This window comes from Astatotilapia calliptera, chromosome 22 (genome assembly GCF_964374335.1).
Source record: "Astatotilapia calliptera chromosome 22, fAstCal68.1, whole genome shotgun sequence".
NCBI lineage: Eukaryota > Metazoa > Chordata > Actinopteri > Cichliformes > Cichlidae > Astatotilapia > Astatotilapia calliptera.
The window spans coordinates 21,924,615-21,947,399 of record NC_137442.1 but is presented as its reverse complement, the minus strand read 5'-3'; the positions used below and the strand labels follow the sequence as shown (position 1 = coordinate 21,947,399).

Below are 22,785 nucleotides of genomic sequence, written 5' to 3'. Positions count from 1 at the left end.
AAGAGTGTGTACCCCCACACACACCAGTGAAACCTAACACACCTAGAACACTGTGTGTGTGTGTGTGTGTGTGTGTGTGTGTGTGTGTGTGTGTGTGTGTGTGTGTGTGTGTGTTGGGGACATAGCTGCATCTTGGCAGAGGATGTTGTTAGCTGTATACAGCCATAAAAGACAATTACCGCTATAACCTTTTATGGGGTGCAAAGCGCTGCGAGGCGAGAGGACACAAAACAAAAAAGACACCGTGGGCTTCGACTGCTGAAGCCCAAAATAATACAGCCGATGTGTTTCTCCTCAGCTCAGATTTGACAAGGGCGCTTAGGCTAATCTGTCATGAGCCATCACAGACGGCGCTAAACAATTTACAAGAAGAGGAAAAACCCCGCATCTTTTTAAATGTATTTTGGAAATTTAGGAATTTGTTTAAACACACACACACACACACACACACACACACACACACACACACACACACACACACACACACACACACACACACACACACACACACACACACACATTTTGAGGTCAAACTGTCCAACTGGCTTTGGAGTAATGGTGTAGGTCTAGTTTAAAATATGGCCCCTTCATTTTAGTGTTAAGACTGGTTCAAGTCTCTGCATGCTGGAGAAAATATTTGACACAAAGAGACCAGCAAATCCGATCTGAGCTACAGTTGCATGGTGTCCTGATCGATCAAAGACAGGAGGAGCAGGTAATTCAGCTTTCATTAAGGGGCTGTACAGAAACTATCGATTATGCTGCTTGGAGGCTAAGTCGTCCTTTAGTCCACAACTGGAGTGCTGTTGTGACGCGTTGGGGGGGGGACGCAGATGGACCCAAACTTCAAAGACTCGGCCAGAGACAGTGCAATAAAACGCCTGGTCTGCTATACTGTCTGGCATTCCAGTTTTAATGGCTTTATGGCCGTCCAGACACAATTAGGCCGCTTCCAGAATGGCACCCATTTGTTTTTTTCTTCTCTTTCTGTGAGACTGTGGTCTGGACAAAAGGCCCGAGCGGAAATGATCAGTTTTATTGGATTCTCCTCGACGGGGACGCGCAGGACTCACGGTCATTTGGAGGGATCCTTTGTTTCTACCTGGGAACCTTCCGCCCCTTGCTCCTTTGCCGGGCCTTCCTAAAGGAAAAGGTAGCAATAAAGTGAACAGCTAGTTTCAGACACAGCAGTGAGACTTGTGTCTATAAACACGAGTATGTTGCAACACCGGAGCATTTCTCCAAATCATACCCAACATAAACGAAACGTCACCTCCGTGACATCCTCCTTTCCTTAATCTGCTGCATTCTATCGGATTCAGCATTAAAATAACAACGCCTGCGCAGTGCTGCCTCCCCAACGCTGCAATCCCCACGAATCACCAGAGGGTGGCGACACTGTTCTACATCACCCCTCTGCTTTTTGTAACACCCCCTCCCTAATGAGCCTGCACTGGGAACAAACTGTAGCAACATTTTAAGAGTCCAGAGGAATAATTTCACACCTTTTTACAGTCTCAGTGTAGAAGCTGCTTCATGAACCTGCAGCTCTGCGGGGAGGAATGAAAAAGCCTGTGGCTGCTGGATTACTGCTTGCACACCCAAGTAGTCGCTGTGTTCACTCTTGTCGTCCTGTTGTCGTATTTAAAGGTAAACGCCTTAAATTAAATAATTAGTTTAACAGCAAGACTTTGCTAAAATCTGCATCCTCCCGCTCAATTGTTCATTAATTATTTCAAAAATGCATATGTTTAAAATAAGATATAATATGTGATTTTTTCCACACGGAATAATTAAATTTACAATCCGTATTATTATTATTATTATTATTATTATTATTATTATTATTATTATTATTATTACTTAAAATATTACTAAAAATAACAAAACTATTACCTTAAAACAATATTAGTTAATAATTACATTATGATATTAGTAAAGTTAAATAATTAAAAACGTAATATTACTAATACTACTACTGATCATTATTATAGACGGTAATCGTAATTATTTAAGGTAAAGTAGTGAAATCTAAATATTTTCAATTTAGTATTATTAATATTTTTTCAAGCATGATTTGTGGTAATTTATTGCCCATTTATGGTAACAATATAATCTAATTTTACCAACAATAACAAAACAACAGCAACAACAACGATAATAATAATAATAATAACCGGTTATATTGCACGGATAGACAAATATAATGAAAACTAACTTGTGAAAATATGTTTTAATGGCACGAGCCATTTTGTAAGATCAAAAGAAAATATACAGATGTTTTTATGTGGTAGATAATCAAAAACTATTTCTATAAGTATACTATACTTTTAGAAATATTTCTTTAAGTACTACTAGATAGATAGATAGATAGATAGATAGATAGATAGATAGATAGATAGATAGATAGATAGATAGATAGATAGATAGATAGATAGATTCACTGAGGTACTTGAAATAGGAAGCAGAAAGCTTATAAAATGATGATTAGTGATGATATGGCGAAACAAACCCATGAGAATTAAATTCAGCCAGTTACCCTCGGCTTATCGGGACCGTGTGAATTTCTTGCATGTGTGTTTATATCTGTGTGCGTGTTTATGTGTCTGAAGTGTTAATGCTACTCCGCAGTCCTGTGCCATAATAAAACCACGTCTCTGCTGATTGGACGAGAGCGACCAGGCCGGGGTCACATGGGTGAGTTCTTTGGTCCAGAGTAAAAATGGGGTTTGGTGTAAATCTAGGGTGTATTGCTGTCATCTATCACACTACCTCGTAAAAACGACACTGAGGATTCTGGGCCAACAAATCAGAGAGAAAAAAATATGAGTTCTTATTATGTGGATGGTCTTCTTAGCAAATCTACGACGGGCAGTTCCCTGTTCCCAAACGTGGAACGAGCTTCTTGCGGCATCGGACCCCGTGGGGACGACCATAGCTCTACTCGGACTTCTGCGGCCATTGCATTTGCACCATCCCTCTCTGGAGTTTACAGCGTTAATAATACAGTGTACCAGAGCCATACTGTGTTTACCTGCGGCTATGGCCAGGGGCAGGACGCACACTCGTCAAACTGCAGCCCGTTTGACCAGAGCCGCCTGTTCAGCGACAGCTGCTGTCACCCTGGGACTGAACCCCTAACCTCGTCGCCGGACAAACAACACCGGATGTACCCCTGGATGCGAGTATCAGGTATGTGCTGTTTCAAAGCCCCCGGGTCAGTGCGCTTACAAAACATTGTGATACTTAGACTGGCCGTTAGTGGTTCAATTAATTTCGTGAAGCCATTGGTGTTGCATGGAAAGAATCGTAAAACTTTTATTGCGCAACTAATGAGTTCTGCAGCCATAAATTCATTTGGCCAGCGCTTGCGTGTGTTCAGTACGCAGAGACCTTGCCGCTGGGGGTTTTCTCTGCACTCCTATTACTCTTACAGCCTCTTCTCCCCTTTGTGGTTGTAAAAAAAGACCGGCCTGTTGTGTAAATCAGCTCTCCTGCACTCTGCAGCCCCTTTCTAATTGGTTCTGCATTGCAGAGGCTCTGGTATTTTCAGAAACCTGGATCAATATGCGCCACTACTGGCCGCTACACGGGGAAGTCAGATGAAAATGAAACATAGTAATATTTTTTGAAGTGGGAGCTGTAAGTAGTTTCTTCGGTGTGTAGAGCCTGGCTGGCTTTTAATTGGAAAGGCATGCAGAGTATCAAAGGAGGCATGAACCAAACACCCCAGCAGGGCCACTTTAAATTGTTGCAAAGATGCTTTAAAAAAAAAGTTGTGTTAGCGAATGCGTGTGTGCAGGTGGTAATTGAGTAATTACAGGCTGCAATTAAATATGCACTTACAAATGAATTATAGACATTTAAATCTGCTGGTTTTTATTGTAAGATCCAATTTTAAGTACATTTTAATTAAAAAAATACAAATACAGTCCCACATTACAATAACGTTATTTCTGTTCACGCATCTCATCTTCCACAGATCCAAATCGAAAGCGAGGACGGCAGACCTACTCCCGACACCAGACGCTGGAGCTGGAGAAGGAGTTCCACTTTAACCGCTACCTGACCCGCAGACGCAGGATCGAGATAGCCCATGCCCTCTGCCTCTCAGAGAGACAGATCAAAATCTGGTTTCAGAACCGCAGGATGAAGTGGAAGAAGGACCACAAGGACGAGCCGAGCAACGAGGAACAGCACCGTGATAGTCAGGCACCGTCGGAAGGCAGGGAACCCAAAAGTGAAGAGACCCAAAGCGGCCGTGTTGACTCAGGAACAACTGAAAAGTAACAGAAGAGACGGACAGAAAATCAAAATAAAGAAATATAATGTGTTAAATATTGTGTTGGTATGCATCGAATATAACTTCTGACATAACATTTAGGCACTAAGTCTTCTTTTGACAGTAATCCACATTAAAACACTACACTGCTCTTCTGGATTTCATATTTAAACCAGCACTAAAAATGCTTCACGTGACAAATACTAACTACCTACCCTAACTAGCCTGTATTTTTATATCCTCCGCATATATCCCATAGGAGTACTACAAATATGGCACATTTTGGACTACAGAAAACTACTACTGAGTTAACATTCCTTCAGCAAAAAACGACCTAGTATTTACCTTATAATTTTCAAAAACTGACACGGAAATGTAAACACGAACTGAGCTGGTGATTTAATTGATGGTTTCCTGTTTTCTACCATACAATTGATGTGCCTTATTTTGAACCGGTAAAGGCAAATGTTTTATTTGACTGATTTTGATAAAAGAATTCCTGAGTTTCTTCTTCTCCCTCCCCCCTTTTAATTAACATGGATTTTAATCCGCCTGCTAGGGGTGAGGATTTAACTATCGACCTAAATATTTGTTTAGTTTTGCATGTAACCTACCTCAGATTCCTCACCCGCTCACTATACCGTCAGCGATTGTGCCGTAGGCTACTGTGGATATCTAGCTTTACAGATTAGTCTTTTAAATACATGTACCGTTATCCAGCTGGCAATATCCATCATTTTATAATCAGAGAAATATTCCAGTACAGTGAGCAAATGCTGCTGGCTTTCAATCAAAGTCTGCTAGGCTTGTAGTCTGTCCTGTAAATGAAGTGAACGCGCAATCATTTAATAAAAATGATTTTACCCTCTCTATTTGGTTTCATTCCATATTTACCGTGTTATTAAAAATATCCATCCAAGAAAAGGATTGTAATCGCGCCCTGGGTCGAGTAATATTGTGTTCACAGTTACCATTATGTGACCTTCAGTGTGACCAGTATTGGGTTGCATGTAATGAGACATGTTACAGTCCATAATGGGGGTTAGGTAAACAGTGAAGTTGGGGAATGTGAGCTATGAGGATGCGAGATGGGACAGGCTGCAGATGAAGGGAAATTACTGTTGAACTCTGCTTTCCCTCCTCGCTGGGTAAGATGGCGCCTGACGCTGACCTGCCCTCCTCCCTCCCTCCTTTTTCTGTCTCTTTCTCTCCCCTCGTCCCTCTCCCTCCAGCTCTGGGCCATAAATCCGTTGTTGTTTATGAAAATTTACAACATAGCCATACAAGTTTACGACGCGGCCCGGGTTCCTATTGGCCGCAGCTTGTCACGTGGCGGGGAGCCATGAACATGAACTTTTTTTTTCGCCCCGTTTTTTTATATTTAATTTTCAATTGCGGGATAGAGGAGCCTTTCATTTAACGGTCTCGGACTTCCACGGGAACCTTTTCACAGTCGACCTTCGACATTTTACCATCTCTCACATCTGCTTTTGGGGATTTTTTTAAGGGGTCGGGGGTGAGATGTTAGGCAGAACCTCGACGAGCAAGGAGCTTATAGTAAGACATGCCTGGATCATTTGGGTGCCTAGGTAACGGAAAAATGAGACGAAGGAACCGACCCCCATGGAGAAACAAGTAAGGGGTCTCAGCCGGGAGACTTTTCTCTGTCACTGCACCTGCCCACTCCCTCCAGTCACCCCCCCTGTGTTTACATGCAGAGACCTTCTCAAGGTAAGGCAGTTTACGCTCGTCAGCCAGTGCATGTGGTTGACAATGTACTTATTTGCATCTTCTTAAAGCAAGCAACTTACTTTATGGTTTCTCCTGCTTTGATTTTGGTTAGAGACTGAAATCTTGGAAAGAAATGGTTTCGTGTTACACTTGATCTTCATCAGGATTCCCATCACTGATGCTTCGTGTTAAATCTGATTTATCAGATTTACAAGCTCTTATTTGATGATGATAATTATTATCGTTACTAATATTTTAACATGGTTATTCATTTTTGCAGTGATCTTAGTGTTGTTGTAGGCTGTCTGGATTGTATTTGTTGTTGGATTTAAATGGGGATGTGCTTTCGGGTGGGTGGATGATGGGCAAAGTAAGCGCTCTTTGACGCCCTCCTGTGGAGGCAGTGGGGCTATCGCGCTTGCAGCTCGTCGTGGTTTGTTTTGTTTTTTTTGCTGCAAATGAGAAAGGTCGACATCTGTGCATCCACGTGTTTTATTCTATTGCCTTGTATGTGTGCATTTAGGCCTCAGCGTGATGTGCATGGAATTAATGAACAGGATGACAACCACTAAACGTTATTAAACTTAAAAATGCTTTTTTAAATGATCAGATATTTTAATTGCAAAATGTTTCTTTGCATAGATGCTCTTGTTAGCGGTATTGCCGAAAGTAAAATCAGAGAGTCATGTATGTTGCTAGACTGCAATTAATATTTAATAAAATGCATCGATGCAAAAAAAGCATGCAATGTATCCCCCAATCAGTCCTAACAGGGTGATTTAAATGCATCAAATGCAGTGATAAATCTCCCTGTTGTAAGTCATTTCTGCATAAAGAGTATGATTTTACTTTCCTTTCGATTTTTTTTTTTTTTTTGCTTGAACTACCGTAATTTCTTGGGGTAACACGTGGATTATAGGCCACGAAAAAGAAAGTGATTTTAAATGTTTTCTCAAAAGCTACTACGAGTGCGTGTGTGTGTCTGCAAAGTCGGATAGCACCGCCCCCTCCCTTCACCAGTGACCATCGTACCCCCTTCACCCCTCTCTCAACCCGACAAGTCAGACACCAGCGCGCACTCACTCCGTTGCTCTCCTTTCTTTTCGATGCCTGTGTTTTAGTTCCTGGGTGTGTCCCTGGCTCAACTCAGAGAAGTAATTTTCGTGGGAACTTTGTTGCCATTGGCCAACCATAAATCAGCTGTTGTTGCTCGACTGTTTAACCAACACAAACTCCGCGCATAGCGCTCCTCTCCTTGTGGGCCCACACTGGGTGTGTAGGAGCCCGGTATTCACCCTTCCTAAAGTCGTGCCTTCTGGGAGTGTGTTAACGCACTCTCTCTTCCACACACATACCTGGGACTGAATAAATCCATCTCACTGTTCCTGTCAATCCTAACACAGGAATGGGCTTGTGCTGGTCAAACGCTCTGCTCCGGGGAAACGGCATGTGGAGGAAACCTTAGGACAAGTCACTGCCTTTGAGAGACGAAGGTGCCATAAAAATTCCACAGGGAGTAAAACAAACGGGAAGCGCCTGACTGCGCCATGCCTGCTACGCTTCTTTTAAAATTTGTGATTTCCTTCGTGAATTAATTTGAAAGAAAGTCCAAAGCTGACGAACCGTTTTCAAATGGTGAATCGGCTGGGGTTTATTAAGCAATGATACATAACTGCTGCAGGGAATAGCTTCTAACATATCTAAAAATAACATTATTGTTTATTATCAATAATATTTTTGACGGTTTAACTGATCGATTGCAGAGTTGTGTTGAGAAATTGTTTTGGGAATTTTTTTAATGATCACAGTGGCACAAATGACGAGAAAATCTCAAGATCGCCTTTTCTCTGTCATCGTAAATACGTATGTGCTTTTTGTATTAACCCCTAAAAATATAAATATGCAGTTCAGCTTTCACCACACTCGCAAAATAATGTTAAAGTTTGATTGAGTATTCTACATTTCGAGGACTTAAAAAGCATCAAATTCACTCCTAAGCAGCAAATCCTTTCACCGTGTCATTTTTGCAATAAAGTCTATTTTTTCCACCCCTCCACTAATTTCATTAAATTCAAAAGTCATACTTAGCAAAGCCCCGGGCTTTGTAGTTTCTCATGTTATAAAAAAGAAGAAATAATCAATCTTTAGCTTATATGTAAACAAATAAAAACACGAGAAACTGCAGCTTGGCATGATTGACTGTTTAAAGGTCAATATAGCAGAGGAGTCGCCGTTAAATAAGAGCAAAATAACATCGGGTTTGGCGCAAAAGGATTGTAATAGCTATCATCTGAGCATCTGTTCCATGGAGGCCCATAGTTATATATTTTAACCTGCTTATAAACGACATTCGTGTGTTCATATAAAGCCCATATTTATAGTTATTAATTTTTCAAAGTGGCGTAAAAATCAGGCCTCGGATAGCACATTCTGTGGCTTTATTCGATAAAGTGATGTTTAGCTTTTATTCTTCCCCCAAACATTTATTCATTAGTCTTTTTTTTTGCTCTTGAAGTCGTTCAAATATTTCACAATAGGGCTATATCATATGAGAGAAAACGCAGCTCTGTTGCGAATGGGCTTTTATTCTATTAAGTGCGCAGACTGTTTACACTCATAGCCCATCATAACATGCATAACAGATTCTGATCGAATTATTTCTGTACACTATCACCGCCGAGATTGCACTCTCAGCATGTCACTTGTTGTATTGTTCAGGAGCTTTTTTTTTTTTTTTTTTTTTTTTTGCCGCAATGGTCGTTAACCTCCGAATGACCCCGTGTGCAGCCCACGCCTCGGAAAGCGCCGCAGACACGCAGTGCAACTGTTGAACCAGAGGATGGCGCACCACGACAATCCAAAACACCCAAAGCCCCGGCTCAGAGTTTGCCCTAGCCACGAGCGCAGGGAAAGCGCGCACCCTTTATATCCCACCCAGTATTTCCTGCGTGCACGAGTTTACCTCTGGAGGTCACCGAGCAGGATTTACGACTGGTCAACAAAAGCACGTGATTCTTCGCCATACCCCATATTTGGGTGCCTACGTAAGAGAGAATCAAGTCCATGTCCCACTCATTTCCATAATTCATCATAAATTGTGCAAGGGTGCTATAGGACGCGCTAAAGCATAAGAGCCACAAATCAAGAACACAGGTTATGCTATTTTACCTCTAAAAATAACCATAAAAAACAAGAGCAATACCTACAACAAGCAAACGGTGGAACTGTCAACAAATGAGCTCCTATTTTGTGAACTCATTCTGCGGTCGCTATCCCAATGGCGCGGACTTCCAGTTACATAATTATGGAGACCACAGTACGGCAAACGAGCAATATAGAGACTCAACAGCCATGCATTCCAGCAGGTATGGCTACGGCTACAACGGGATGGACCTAACAGTCGGCCGGACCAGTACCGGACACTTTGTGGGAAGCGAGCGGACACCGGGCTACTCCCCGAGTCACTCAGCGGCGACAACACCCGCGGTGGAGCCTGTCAGGTACAACCAGTCCGCAAACAGCACCGGGAACTCGTCTCTATCGCCTCCACCTGACTCTCTACCGTGCTCCTCGGTCGCCAGCTCGTCCCCAGTGACCGAGACACAGTCTCAGCACAGAGCTGTGAAAAACTCCATAACGACCCCGTGCTCAACCCCGTGCTCAAACTCGAATGGAGCCACGCTGCTGCTCAGCCGGGACTGTGTGTCCAAAGCTTCCCCTCTGGAGGAAGAGAAGCCCGCGGGAAGTGCACCGACAACTCCTCAAAATGTAACCGACTCAACACAGCCTCAGATATACCCGTGGATGAGAAAACTACACATAAGTCACGGTAAACTGCTTTGTTTAATGACATCGTACTGATTTTGATCTTTTGCAAAAAACAAAAAGCTGTTGTCTGACTGTTTGTTTAAAAGAAAGACAGAAAGAAAGAAAGAAAAGGGACGTGGTATCATCTTATTTAGGACATTTTATGAGCACAAGCCAAATTTTGGCCATTGTGGCGTTAAAGTGATAGAAAGAGCACAAATAAACGTAGTTTTGGAAAAGGGGCATGTGGCGCTATGTGCACCTCTCACCTGTTTGGTTTATATTTGGTTAGCTAGACTATCAGGTACGGGATAGTGTAGCAACAGATGCGAGGTTAGACTAGTTAAATGTATCTGACCCTTTTCTACACTTGATATTTACTAAATGTGCGTTTTAAAATGGCTTTAAATAAAAAGAGGATACTTCAAATATTTTTTGCTATTAACCCTCTTTCTATGGACTCAGTAGTAAAAGTGTGTGGTACCTTGTTACTTGTAAGTTTTAACCATTCAAGCTCTACAAGGTGCCAGTCGTGTGGCAGCGATTAAGACATTCATACCTATAATATTACCAAACACAGTATTGTAAAATTGAAAGAAACGTGTTCAGGAAAGTTGGCGCAAAAGTAAAATTATTATTTAATTCTTCTGCGTCTGATCTGTTTTCTCTTTTTGTGTGTGTGTACAAGATTTGTCTGGGCCAGAGGGGAAGCGGGCCAGAACTGCATACACTCGGTACCAGACCCTCGAGCTGGAGAAGGAGTTCCACTTCAACCGGTACCTGACCCGCAGGCGGAGGATCGAGATAGCCCATGCCCTCTGCCTCTCAGAGAGACAGATCAAAATCTGGTTTCAGAACCGAAGGATGAAGTGGAAGAAGGACAACAAACTGAAAAGCATGAGCATGGCGGCTGCAGGCGGAGGAGCCTATAGGCCCTGATTTTTACACCTTTTAATCCTGAAAAAAAGAGCACTTCAAAAAACAAACAAAAAAACAAAACAAAGATTGTCATATCAACTTCTCCTCCTATTCCAAAAAAGCGCAGAGACTTAGCGGGCTGTGTGAGAGAAGGGACAGAGGAGTGGGTCACCCTATCTATAAACCTTCTTTATGTCCAACAATATAATTTCATTTTTATCCCTACCGTGGTTATGCTTATGTGAGTAAAATGCATTATGTACAGTTCTGTCTAGATTTAGAAAATGAAAAAAAGAGACATGAAAATAAATGTTTGCTTAAATTATTTCTTGTTCAGACGGAAAAAAAAGTTAAATAAATAAAAGCTTGAAATGCTACCCGCCTAGCGCAAATAAATCCATATTTTCTGTGTGATGCACTCAACAATAACAGCTTAATAAGTAGAAGGTTCAGGTTGAGCTACATTTGTGTTTGACCTTTCTTTTCTCTGTATGTACTGTATATGTATGTATTTATTTGTTTGGTGTATTGTACCGAGTTGTCAGATAACTTGCTTCCAAAAGTAGAACCAGCAGTAAAAGCCTTGTGTGGTTATTGTATGTGTTGTGAACACACGTGGACAAAGGTGCCGACTCACCCTTGTATGTACATTAGCTGTGCCTTGTATCTTTCTTTTCTTTTCTTTTCTTTTCTTTTCTTTTCTTTTCTTTTCTTTTCTTTTCTTTTCTTTTCTTTTCTTTTCTTTTCTTTTCTTTTCTTTTTCTTTTTTTTTTTGCAGGAGCTGCTTTTATTCTCCTTCTTTCCTTACTATTTTATTATTATATTTTTTTCTTTTTGCGTTCTTCATCTGGGCGCAATATCCGAGTAAAAGCGTGTTTTAGCTGTTTTTAGGGTCCCACCGTAAATCTTATCGCAATGTGTATTATCTCCATCGTGATAAGCTTTTTTTTTTTTTGTAAATGTTTTTCAAAAGACTGGAAGTCAAACTATAGTATGATAATAATAATGATGTTCATGATGACGACGATGATGGCCAGAATAATAAACTTTGTACTGGAATGGCAACACCTCACTGAGTGTACGTTTTTGTCAAATCTTTCAGATTCAGGGCTGCTGTTTTATGGCGGAGAAGATTTGGGGAGTTTTGCTGGTTGATCTAAAAATCTTAAAGCCACTTGTATGAGCTCTCAGGAAAAAACCAAGCTGGCAAAGTTTCCTCAAATCTCTTTGAATTCAACAGGTCCTCTCGTATTAAAGCATCCAGTTTTACTCACCTTGCTCAGGCGCTGGGGTCCTTAACTGACTTCAGGGGCCGTGGGTCCCCTTTGCGCACAGACTCCCGAGCTATTCCCAGAGAATTAGCTCGACTTTTCTTGCTGTAAACTTTATTAGGGCCGTTTCTGGTTCTCTGACATTTGGGTGCTAAATGAATGGGGGGTTTGTCTATGAATTCGATCGTAAAAATCATCCGGAGAGCGGCCAGATAGGCTCACTGGCCATAAACGGTCACGTGGTAGCCATTAAAGTAAGTTTTATGGTTTTGGGGAGTTGACAGTATATTGCACATAACATATAATCGCACTGACGGCGAGGCTTCGTCTGACTCTCTCTTTGCAGGCTGTAAGTGTTACTTGACCGGTACAGACCAGCTCTATTGCTCAGTCTTGCCTCAGTATGGACCGGACGTTCTCCAGGATGGGGACCGCGTCTGTGGGTAAGTTTCACCAGACTAGACGGTAGCTTGAGAACAGCCAGTCTGTGTTAAACAGCCTTATTATTGTATTCGCTCCCTCTATTCGTCCCTATTAGTCCATTACACTAATTTGTCAGTTGTGGAGTGCTGAATACTGGTCTCGGCAGATGTTGCGCAGGGTTGGGTCCAGCTCATGGCTATTTAATTGCTTCCTTCCCTGTGTAACTTGTTTCCCTCCATCTGTGGTGTAACTCATAATCCATTTTTACATCTTGGATAATTATCTGTGTCCATTTCCACCCCCACAAACTTCAACTTGTTGTCGTTTTATTACATTGGAGAAGTCACAGAGCGTGCGCCAGAAAGTTTCCAGGGGGCTCGTGGAGCGTGTAGATTTCCTTGATAAAGTTAAGGGTTAATGCAGGCCTACAGATTTACAGCTCGCTTGATTGGATTCTGTATGTGCTGATGACTTCTGAAACTTGTGGGTCCATCGCTAAAACAAAAGTTGCAGTTGTTATGCTGAGCGCTGCATGCGCGCCACATGTTGGCACGGTATTTGGCTTTAGGGCAGGCTGTAAACTGTCAAGTAAACACAACAAGGGAAGAAACAACAGCAGGGACACGTTTAAAAGGAATTCCGTTTTGTGTCAACCAAGTTGGTTGAAAAGTTCAGATGACCTCTTAAAAGTCACTCTCGCTTTGTGGTGATCTTTTGTCCGAGCAGAGTCGGGGCCAAACGGGTCACTAGTGGACACAGATTCACAGAAACATGATCTGAAAATGAAAGTGTAAACTGTATATTGTTGTTTTTTTTTTCATTTAATTCATTTTTTTCCTATCCCGCACTACAGGATGTGTTACTGCGCCTTCTCTTCGTTGAAACTTCCGGTGCAAATACGCACGAAATCGAATAAAACTGAAAATATTTTGATTTTATAAGTCTTATCATGTTTTGCCAGCCAAAAAACTTGCTGAATGTCTGAATGAACTTTGGTGAATTTGTTGATTCAGCGGGTTTTCAAAGGTCATGCTGTCCGCCAGTCTGAATAATTTAAATATCAAAGTTTCTCTGTTTTTGTGCAGAGGCCTTCATCATGTTTTTTATTCATCGGTGAGTTCTGAACCTTATGACACGAAAACAAATATTTATATCGTCAAATGACTTCAAATCGTTTATACTTTAGTATATGTTCACCAGTGCTGGTAGGTATTTAAAATCTTGGCACCTTTAAAAAGTGTCTTGAATTGCTTAAATCGTTTTGATTTCTTCTCATCATTATCATCAAGAAATCCAAAAATTCGGCATTTGCATTTTGTTCTCCCAATCCTTGAAGCAGTGCTTTGCGAGTATTTTGCACGCGTGTGTAAAGTAAACGCCAGCCTAACAGAAACACGAATTTATACTTTTTCCAGTTTGATTTGAGACATATTGAAAATAAAGCAGGACGGGGTGGAGGAAGGCTGTTTGGAAATTAAAATCCTTGCCAATATTTCAAAAGGAGATACTTCGACAGGGCCCCATGTGCGGCATACTGCCAGGCAGAGAAAGAGAGAGAGAGAGAGAAAGAGGGGAGCGCAGCAGGTTCATCTGGAGGTCAGCCACAGCACCAAGATAAATCTGCATCCTCTCTGAGCCACCAGCAGAGCTCGCTTTAGGCCAAGTTCACTGTCACCCTGCTGCATAGAGAGAGGAAAAACCCACAGTGGCACATCCGCGGTAGCGCGCACATGCACACACTCACGTTAATGACACGTTTGCTTGGCGTTGCCTATAAGCATAATGCGTAAAAATGAAATTACCAAAGGATGGAGAGCCTGTGGTAATATCCTGCACGAGAGGAAAAGACTAGACAAGAATAGTGGGAGGAAAACTTGCAGTGTTGCCTTCAACAAAGACTTTTGGCTGCTGTGGTTGCTCTAACACTAATGAGTGATTTGCATATTTTACGGCCCTATTAGTCTTGAGTGGGAGCCCGCCGGATTTATCTTACGTCTTTGGGAACATCACAAAGCTACAATTGCATTTTAGATCTTGTGATGGCATCTTTGCTGCTTATAAATTTTTTTGACAATGATCATTGTGATGGCATGAAATGTAGACATTGTTAAAATCAGCTTTTTCGTTTCAAACGGTATGGAGTGATGCGCGGGGGCGGGGGGGGGGGGGGTATCTCACTGGGCTGGGGCTGATGAGAGCGAGATAGCTGCAGAAGAGGAGGAAAAATTGGGGTCAAAAGTTTACGCGCTGAACAACTCTCCGTCATCTGTTCACTCGGAGCCTGATGCCAGCCTTATAATAGCGATCTTGACTCTCCACACAAAAGACAGAATAGCTTTGCATTACATATGTTGCATGGTGCACTCCAGGTGAACCCTGGATGCGCAGTGACCTCGCGTTTGAAACCGGGGGAGGAGACCCCCCACCCGTCCCCAGCAACAAGATTGAGTGGTTGGCGTTTTATTAGGGCGGCTGATTGGTGAATTTCCTTTGAATAAATTGCATTTGATATGTTTGGGGACGAGGGCAAAATTAGCATTTTGAGGATTGATACTCTCGACCCGGTCACAGGGTAATGCGAAGGCCCTCGGCCCCCAACATGAGCCCCCGGATCCCTTAAAAAACATTTAGCTCCACTCTTCCTGATCAACTGAATAGAAGCCTTTAAAAAAACTGAAATGGCACAGATGTTGCGCCTCATAAATAGACCGGCTTAATATATATATAGATATATAGTATCAATATATTGTAGTTTTGAGTGGTTTTTTTCATAAGGTCTACTTAGTGGCATTCAATGAAATAACGCTATTTTAAGCAAGTTCAAATAGTGAACGGTTTGTGAAAGTTGTAAGGGCACAATGGGAACGCGACAATTGACAAGAATAATAACATATAACAATAAATGTCGATTTTTTAATTTAAAAAATACATTAAGGTCTTGCTTCTTCCTTTAATCTTAATACTGATTATACACAGTCAGCAATAATTGCAGAGAAAAAGGTTAAATAAATAAATAAATCAATTACATGAGCATAAAATCAGTGTAAAAAACAATTCTTCTTAAAAGAACTAACAAAATCTGAATGTATCACCATTTTCGTTTTCTCTGGAACCTCTTTTTAACACGTTAAAAAGAATTTTAATTCATTTTTAAATATTTGTGCCTTTTTAACGTGTTAAAAAGAGGGGGAAAAGAAGATAAACATTTGAAAGCACAAATATTTAAAAATGAATTAAAATTCATCAGTGGAAAATCTACACAATTGCAGGCCTGCGTATTCTGACTGGTAGAAAATCAACACATTACGCTTATGTGTCGCTTATCTACTTAAAAAAAATCTGCGCCTTGCAAAGGATAGGAGCGTTTAAATGTCCAAAAACAATTGGATGAGCTCCGTTCCACATTTCTTTGATTCAAAGTCTTTTTTTAATAATTTCATTGAAAACTAAAAAGTCATTAATGACGGACAGACAGCGAATTCGTTCGCATTAAAAACACAAACAACATATGCTGATTGTACACACGTTTTATTCTCATAAATGACAACATGCACTGAACTTTTTTTTAAAAATGTCTTCAGTTTGTTTTATGCAAATATCTACACTCAGTGTTAGACATTGGTTATCTGTATATTCCTTGCTGCTGTGGCTCTCCTTGAAATGCATGTCTAATAAATTAACCTTTAAAAATGTAATTGCTTGAACATTTTTTGCTGCAGTGAGTCCGTGGATTATATTTCTTGGCTTTCAGGTTCTGAAATTCTACTCCCAACTGCAAACCCCCCTTCACGCAGAGGAATAAGGAATATGTAGTTGCTCGTTTAGCCATTAATCCTCCAATAGTTTAAGCTCTGATTAAGTCTAATCAAAATTAGCAACGGTAGACAGAGGTTAGTGACTGTTCCTTGCATTTTGGAAAACCAATTCTTTCTTTTTTTCTGTGCTATGGCTTTGGACGCTATGCACACGGCACACTGTGCTTAAGGATATATTTTATTATGAGCGTTTACCCATATCCAAATGTTTCCATAAAGGCAAAAATGTGTTTTTTTGCCCGAATCTGTATCCCATCGTGCACGTAGAAATGATTTTTTTACTCCATCGTCATTTAGAGCTCCATATAGACAAGAAACCTTGTGAGAGCCATCTGCAATCTGTCACCATTGTCACGGCACTTCTCTGATAATCTAAATTTACAGTAAACTGTCAGCAAAGATGTCTATTGGTCAAATAGGCCTTCAGTTCCGTGAATATGCTCTGAAAGCATCCTGCCCTTGTACAAAGCTTATTTTGTCCGAGAATAAAATTAAGGAAAGATTTCTGAAACAGAATGGAGTTTAAATGCAAAATTATGTGTACAATGTAAGTCAGTATCACGTAATCCAAATACTGTCCATTAGTCTACTGTCCACTGAATACTTTGACACTATACAGTAGCAGGACCTTACAATATATGTATGTATGTATGTATGTATGTATGTATGCATGCATGTATGTATGCATGCATGTATGTATGTATGCATGTATGTATGTATGTATGTATGTATGTATGTATGTATGTATGTATGTATGTATGTATGTATATATATATATATATATATATATATATATATATATATATATATATATATACATATATATATATATATATCACTCACACACACACACCAATTACGCCTAACATTATGACCACTGGTGAATGAATGAAGAGTTAGCTCTCAAAACTTTGATTCACTTTAATATGCAAAAAGGCTTTCATAGAGTAATATAAAAATACATATAGCAACAAGTAGAATGAACTGTCCATCAGAAGTCGTTTTTCACACAAGAATAACTTACAGTAAGTGGATAATAGCCGATCTGACCTGGCCCATATTTATACAAGGTATATATATATATATATATATATGTATATAATAGAATGGTAGTGGACTGTAAATTTAGATATCATGTGAAGTCGTCTTACCCGTTGACATTATGTTGACATATTGCCTCTCAGGTGGTCTCTTGGCCATAAGGATACAGTGGATCTTTGGCGTAAAGTACAGCAGCTGCCATTTACAATGAGTTAGGTGCAGGAGAGCCTGTGAGATTCATAAAGTAGCAGCTTTGCCTTGCAGCAACAGTGTGCTAACAAGAAAAGAATGGCAATTTGTTTCGAGAGAGAAAAAAGGCCTTCGAGTTTTCAGTCCTCGGCAAGAGCATATCCAAAATCTAGAAGTTTAGTTATTGAGAAAAGCTGAGAAAAAAAGTCCTAAAAGAAAGTAAAACATATACTACTTCAGTCGATCCGCAGTTGATCTCTTTAGTTTTGAGGTCCCTCTTTTAAATGCAAACTTCTATCTTCTGATCTATGTCATGCAATGCAGTAGTAGTTGGACGTGTGAGCTTCTTAAATAGCTCTAGGTAATTTTACACATTTAAAACTCTTTTGGGGGACCATCCTGGGCGCTGACCCGCGCTAAGTGCTCCCCCCACCCCAACTACCCAAAGCTGAACAGAGCCCGCAAAACTGAAGTCCAAGTCCGGGGTGAACCCCGGGTCACTGCGTCTAACAGATATGAAAATGTCGCCTCTTTGGAAAAAGGGCACGCCTTGTTGTTTAACAAAGACTGTCAATGGGCAAGATTAATCAGAAACAAAATGGAAACGGTGTCACTATGGGGTCAGGCAGAAGTTATCTCTGTTTAGGGGAGCGAATAGAATAGAGGGGGGACGAGAGAGAGAGAGAGAGAGAGAGAAAGAAGAAGATAAAGAAAATGGGGGAGAAAAGAAAGCTTAAAATATTTCCGAAAATTTGGCCTCTGGTTTCTCCATGCAGAGGCCTTGTTGATGTGGACAGCGTGGATCAGCTTTATGAAGAGCTGCTGCATCTTCAAGAAACACAGATAAAGTGTGGAAGTCACCTCGGACGTGGAGAGGAAACTGGGCCTGGACGTGATGGCTGCCGGCGAGATGAACGGTCAGAGACTTTTATATCATCTAACATGCAGTCAGGAAAAAAACAAGAAATTATACTTTACGTTCTATGATTCCAGATCGTGTGGTTATTATTATTATTATTATTATTATTATTATTATTATTATTATTATTATTATTATTATTATTATTATAGCTTTCTTAGTAATACTGGGCACACTGGACTTTTCTTTACCTGTTACTGTTACAACGCGGGACTGCACTGAAATCTGTGCAAACTGCTCCTTATAACGGTTTTAAATACTTCCAAATTTATTCAGAATTAGAGAAAAATGCGCAGATATAAGTCATTTTTGTTGTGCAGACTAGTTGGAGCTGGCAGGTCTTACTGTACGTGGAGGTTTAAAATCACAATGTTTTATTTTGGCACCTGGCTGTAATGCAAGACAGGTGCCTTCACGTGTTTGTCCGCTGTTTGGACGAGCTTTTCCCTGACATGTAACGCGCAGAGGCTGTTAAGCCACAGAATGCGTGCAATTAACACTTACCAAGTTTGCAACGTGATATTATCAAACAAACAGACCAGGAATAGCTTCAGATCATTGCCATGTGCTGGCAAATAAGGGGAAAGGTGCAATTTCGAGTTTTTAATGTAACAGCACTTGCCAAAGGAGGTGTCGTGCATTTATACACATTTGTGCAACTTGAGCAGCCCGTGCTTTTTTTTTTTTTTTTTTAATTTGCAGCTTATGTGTGATCTTCTAGGTTTTTATAGACAAGCAAGCTTTATGCGCAGGCTTTGATGCTCGCATAGAAGCGGCTCGTCAGTGCTGGGTGTAAAGCTTCTCCATTCACCGTGCCTTTGTCAGTAATTTGAAGGCTGTTATATTACACAACACTACAGTTTGCATTGCTGTGCTGGCCTTCTTTTCTTTTTTTAACCCCCACTGCAGTTTCTCTTTATTAGGATGCAACAGATTAAAACTCCAACAACCTCTTTCCCTGTTTGTTGGAAATGGCGTTTTGTTTACGAAAAAAACCTTAAGGGTTTGAATTTCATATCCACTTTCTGTTTCAGGGGAGGCGGATTGTTTTAAACGCAGGAAGCCTCGCCCGCATAAGTTTGGTCCCGTGCAGTAAACAAGTTAGTTGATTGGTTTTGCTTTATATACCGTGATTTAATAAGGAAAACACTAACGTAAGCCAGTCCAAGCAGTGTTGGTGGTACCAGTGCCATGCTTTCCATTGGTTCCTGTTTACATGATGCCCACAGGACACGCCGTGATTGGTGGCTCTTCACACGTGACCAGGCAACTTTGTACATTTGACAGGGAGTAGGAGGGTTTTGTGGAGATCAGAAAAACGACAGCGCGATAAAAATTAGTATTGTTGCACTTCACAAATTAATGACCATGAGTTCCTACTTGATAAACTCCAACTATATCGAGCCTTCCTTTCCTCCATGCGACGAATATCAGCAGAGCGGATACATCCCTAACCCCGGTGATTATTACGAGCGGCCAAAAGATACGGGTTTCCCCCATCACGAAGAGCCATCCTATCCGAGGTCAAACTACACAGAATCGGGATACGATTACGGTAACGTCCCCGCCACCGGACTCGACGATTTCAACGATGGGCATCACGCGCAACCGCAACCGGTTCCACAGAGCCACGGTCCTCGCCTCACGGCGGCCCCAGACGGTGGCGCAAACGCCAGCAAAGACTGCAGCCTCGCCACTGAAGTCTATCCCGGCGTAGCGAAGGGCAAGGAGCCGGTGGTCTATCCTTGGATGAAAAAGGTCCACGTTAGCACCGGTGAGTTATCATCACGGTTAAATAACTGAACCACTGAGAAACAACCACTGGAACACACGCAAGCCTATTGAGGCAACACTAGTAGCAGCCCTTACAACAGCAATTTACGACTATCGAGCAGCAGGGTCGGTAATTAAGGACCCTCGTAAATTTTATTGCCTGTGTTCGTCTGTCGGGGCCATGTGCCTTTGTTGCTTTTTAACCCAAACTACCTCCACCACTGGAGCCGAGCCAAAGTAATATTCAGCCCCGCTGTTTTTGTTAATCATTTCCTAAGCTTGATCTGTCCCTGGATGCGAGTACTTGTGCACTCGGCATCTCCACATTAAGGTCATGTCCGTAAACTGAAACAAGACAGAGTGTAGAACAAGCGACTGCAAATTTCCACCAAACCCACAAATTCTTGCACGATTTTCGAAGCTAGAATGTGTCCAGTGGCGGATTTAAGGGTTTTGGAGTAAACGCAATCAACCTGCATGTAACACCTGCTTGCCTCCCTGTCTATGGCTTTCCCCCCCCTCCCAGTCAATGCCAGTTACAATGGAGGAGTGCCCAAGAGGTCCCGCACTGCCTACACCCGCCAGCAGGCTTTGGAGCTGGAGAAGGAGTTCCACTTCAACCGGTACCTGACCCGGCGCAGGCGGGTGGAGATTGCTCACACCATGTGCCTGTCCGAGCGCCAGGTCAAGATCTGGTTCCAGAACCGGAGGATGAAATGGAAAAAGGAGCACAAGCTTCCCAACACTAAGATTCGATCCTCAAGCTCGGCCTCAGCTTCAGCCTCGGGGGCCCAGCAGCAGCAGCAGCAGATCAAAACAGGCCAGCAGCTTGTCCCCACGCCGTGCACCGCAGGTCTATAGTGCATGAACGAACCCCCCATCCCTGAAAACCCCAATCCAGACTGAGATGGCAAATAACACAAGTGGAATTTGATGGACCGATTCTCAGTATTTTACACACACACATGGTGTTATCTCTTTCACCTTGCCTCTGCTATTGGGCCCCTGTCACGTCCTTTGTGCCCTTACCCCTCTCTCCGGTCGTCCTCGCCCTCATCATATAAGCTTGAAATTCACCTTTAATTGCCACGGTGGCAACTGAAGTGTTTATATATTTGTTTATTATTATGAAAGAAGGATAATGCACATCAAACTTGGATGAAATGTATAATTGCAGTTAAAAGTGAGTGAGGTAAAAAAGTAAGTTTGACCTCATTTTTTCTTTTCAATGTTCTCTTTGATATTTCCTTTTCTTTTCTTTATTGTTGCTCATGGAAAAGTTTTAATATACTTGAAAGATATTTAGCGAGACTCTATAGATGCCAGTTAGAAAACCACACGGCATTTTATTTCTCAATTTTTTAATTTTTAATTTTTTTTTAGGCATGGCATCAGTCAGAGTATAGCAGTGTAGTATGTGTGTGTTCGAGTGGGTTGGTTTACTGTTGAATGTAGTCCAGGTGACTTTCACATCTAATGTACATAGACAAATCACAATGATGGCACAATAAGAAAAGCGTTTCGTCAAAGTAAGTTTATGTTTGTTGGTGTCATATGGTCTAGTTTTATTTGTGCTATAGTGCGTCCATGTTGTGCTGTGTTCTAAACTGTGAATATTTGTATATGTTGTCTCAGTAATGGCCGTTGTGATGTAGGCTAGTTTAGAATAAATCTGTCCTTGTGAAATAAATGTGTGCTTCACTTATAAGGCTGACATGGCTTCGGATGTTTTGTCACCGCAAATACGGATTTCACTTTCACGACATTCAAGGTGCCATTTTTTTAAAAACTGATTCTCATTTGTTCATTTATATTTTTGTTTATTTTTTTTTTGCAGAAATTAAAACTTTGAACTCACATTGTTTATTTTGGTTTACACTGAATTTCTATTCGGTGTGTGGACTATTGCGCTCTGAAGCTTTTGGTAAGAAATCCAGCCATTTGAGATGCGTACTTAAAGTGGTCACATTGTGTTGCAGTCCCGAACAATTTGCCTTGCAACATGTTGGCAACATTGTGGCTGCGTTTTCTTGCACTTTTTAACACTTTGCCAGAGTAGAAAGAAAATATTTGCGATAAATTTTTTTTACAGAAATGTTTCATTTGATAGTATTGCGCACCTCCGTTTTAATACATTCACGGTTGATCCGAAAAGATATTTTCACATTACCAATGCGCAAAATCGCTTTAGAGTGAAACCTAAGAAATGCAATGCCATGCACAAACTTTGACAAAGTGAAGGCATGTCTTATGTCTTTTTGTTACTCCTGAGTGTTCTGAACGCCGTGCGCGTTTTCGTGGATTAGGCTGAGCTGTGACAGAGTATATCAGGCAGGTATCAGCTGATAGCTCCAAAGCTTTATAGGCTGTACTGACACGGGAATCAGACCAAACCCAAACTGTTAAATGTATCCGGCAACACATATTGTTCTTACTTGCCATTACGCGCTGTGCACCAGAGTGTGAGTGTTGGTCACTACCTGCTACATCCAAACAATAGAGAGTTCAGCTGGGGGACACGGCCGGCACTGGCCAATCACCGGCTTAGAGCACTTCTTCTGACCCTTGACCTTTCGACACACACAATGTTAAGACCATATATCAGCACCGAGAACT

The 22,785-nt window shown here is 41.4% G+C and overlaps 4 protein-coding genes and 1 long non-coding RNA gene across 7 annotated transcripts in view; 4 read left to right on the top strand and 1 right to left on the bottom strand.

Annotated features, from left to right (window-relative positions):
- Positions 1 to 1,488: 1,488 nt before the first annotated feature.
- Positions 1,489 to 5,150, top strand: LOC113014089 (homeobox protein Hox-A7-like). The gene is made up of 3 exons (XM_026155385.2): positions 1,489 to 1,650; positions 2,632 to 3,192; positions 3,983 to 5,150. The coding sequence occupies exons 2-3, from the start codon at positions 2,826 to 2,828 to the stop codon at positions 4,288 to 4,290; spliced, it is 675 nt and encodes a 224-aa protein (XP_026011170.1). The 5' UTR covers positions 1,489 to 1,650; positions 2,632 to 2,825; the 3' UTR covers positions 4,291 to 5,150.
- Positions 3,854 to 12,173, bottom strand: LOC145423634 (uncharacterized). The gene is made up of 2 exons (XR_013904693.1): positions 12,013 to 12,173; positions 3,854 to 4,279 (listed from the first exon to the last, which is right to left on the bottom strand). It is a non-coding gene; the product is annotated as an uncharacterized LOC145423634 (long non-coding RNA).
- Positions 5,660 to 22,785, top strand: part of hoxa3a (homeobox A3a) — a 31,459-nt gene continuing 14,333 nt past the window's right edge. The window contains exons 1-3 of one of the 3 annotated variants that reach the window (XM_026155377.2): positions 5,660 to 6,013; positions 12,356 to 12,452; positions 18,254 to 18,394. The gene's annotated coding sequence lies outside the window, so the exon portion shown is untranslated. Of the gene's footprint in view, positions 6,014 to 12,331; positions 12,453 to 18,253; positions 18,395 to 22,785 lie in introns of those variants that run through there. The other 2 variants (XM_080296332.1, XM_080296331.1) reach the window with 2 other exon arrangements.
- On the top strand, positions 8,742 to 11,115 carry hoxa5a (homeobox A5a). The gene is made up of 2 exons (XM_026155382.2): positions 8,742 to 9,842; positions 10,509 to 11,115. Exons 1-2 carry the CDS (start codon positions 9,248 to 9,250, stop codon positions 10,757 to 10,759), a joined length of 846 nt encoding a protein of 281 aa, XP_026011167.1. The 5' UTR covers positions 8,742 to 9,247; the 3' UTR covers positions 10,760 to 11,115.
- On the top strand, positions 19,078 to 21,883 carry hoxa4a (homeobox A4a). Its single transcript, XM_026155383.2, has 2 exons — positions 19,078 to 20,170; positions 20,696 to 21,883. The coding sequence occupies exons 1-2, from the start codon at positions 19,759 to 19,761 to the stop codon at positions 21,028 to 21,030; spliced, it is 747 nt and encodes a 248-aa protein (XP_026011168.1). The 5' UTR covers positions 19,078 to 19,758; the 3' UTR covers positions 21,031 to 21,883.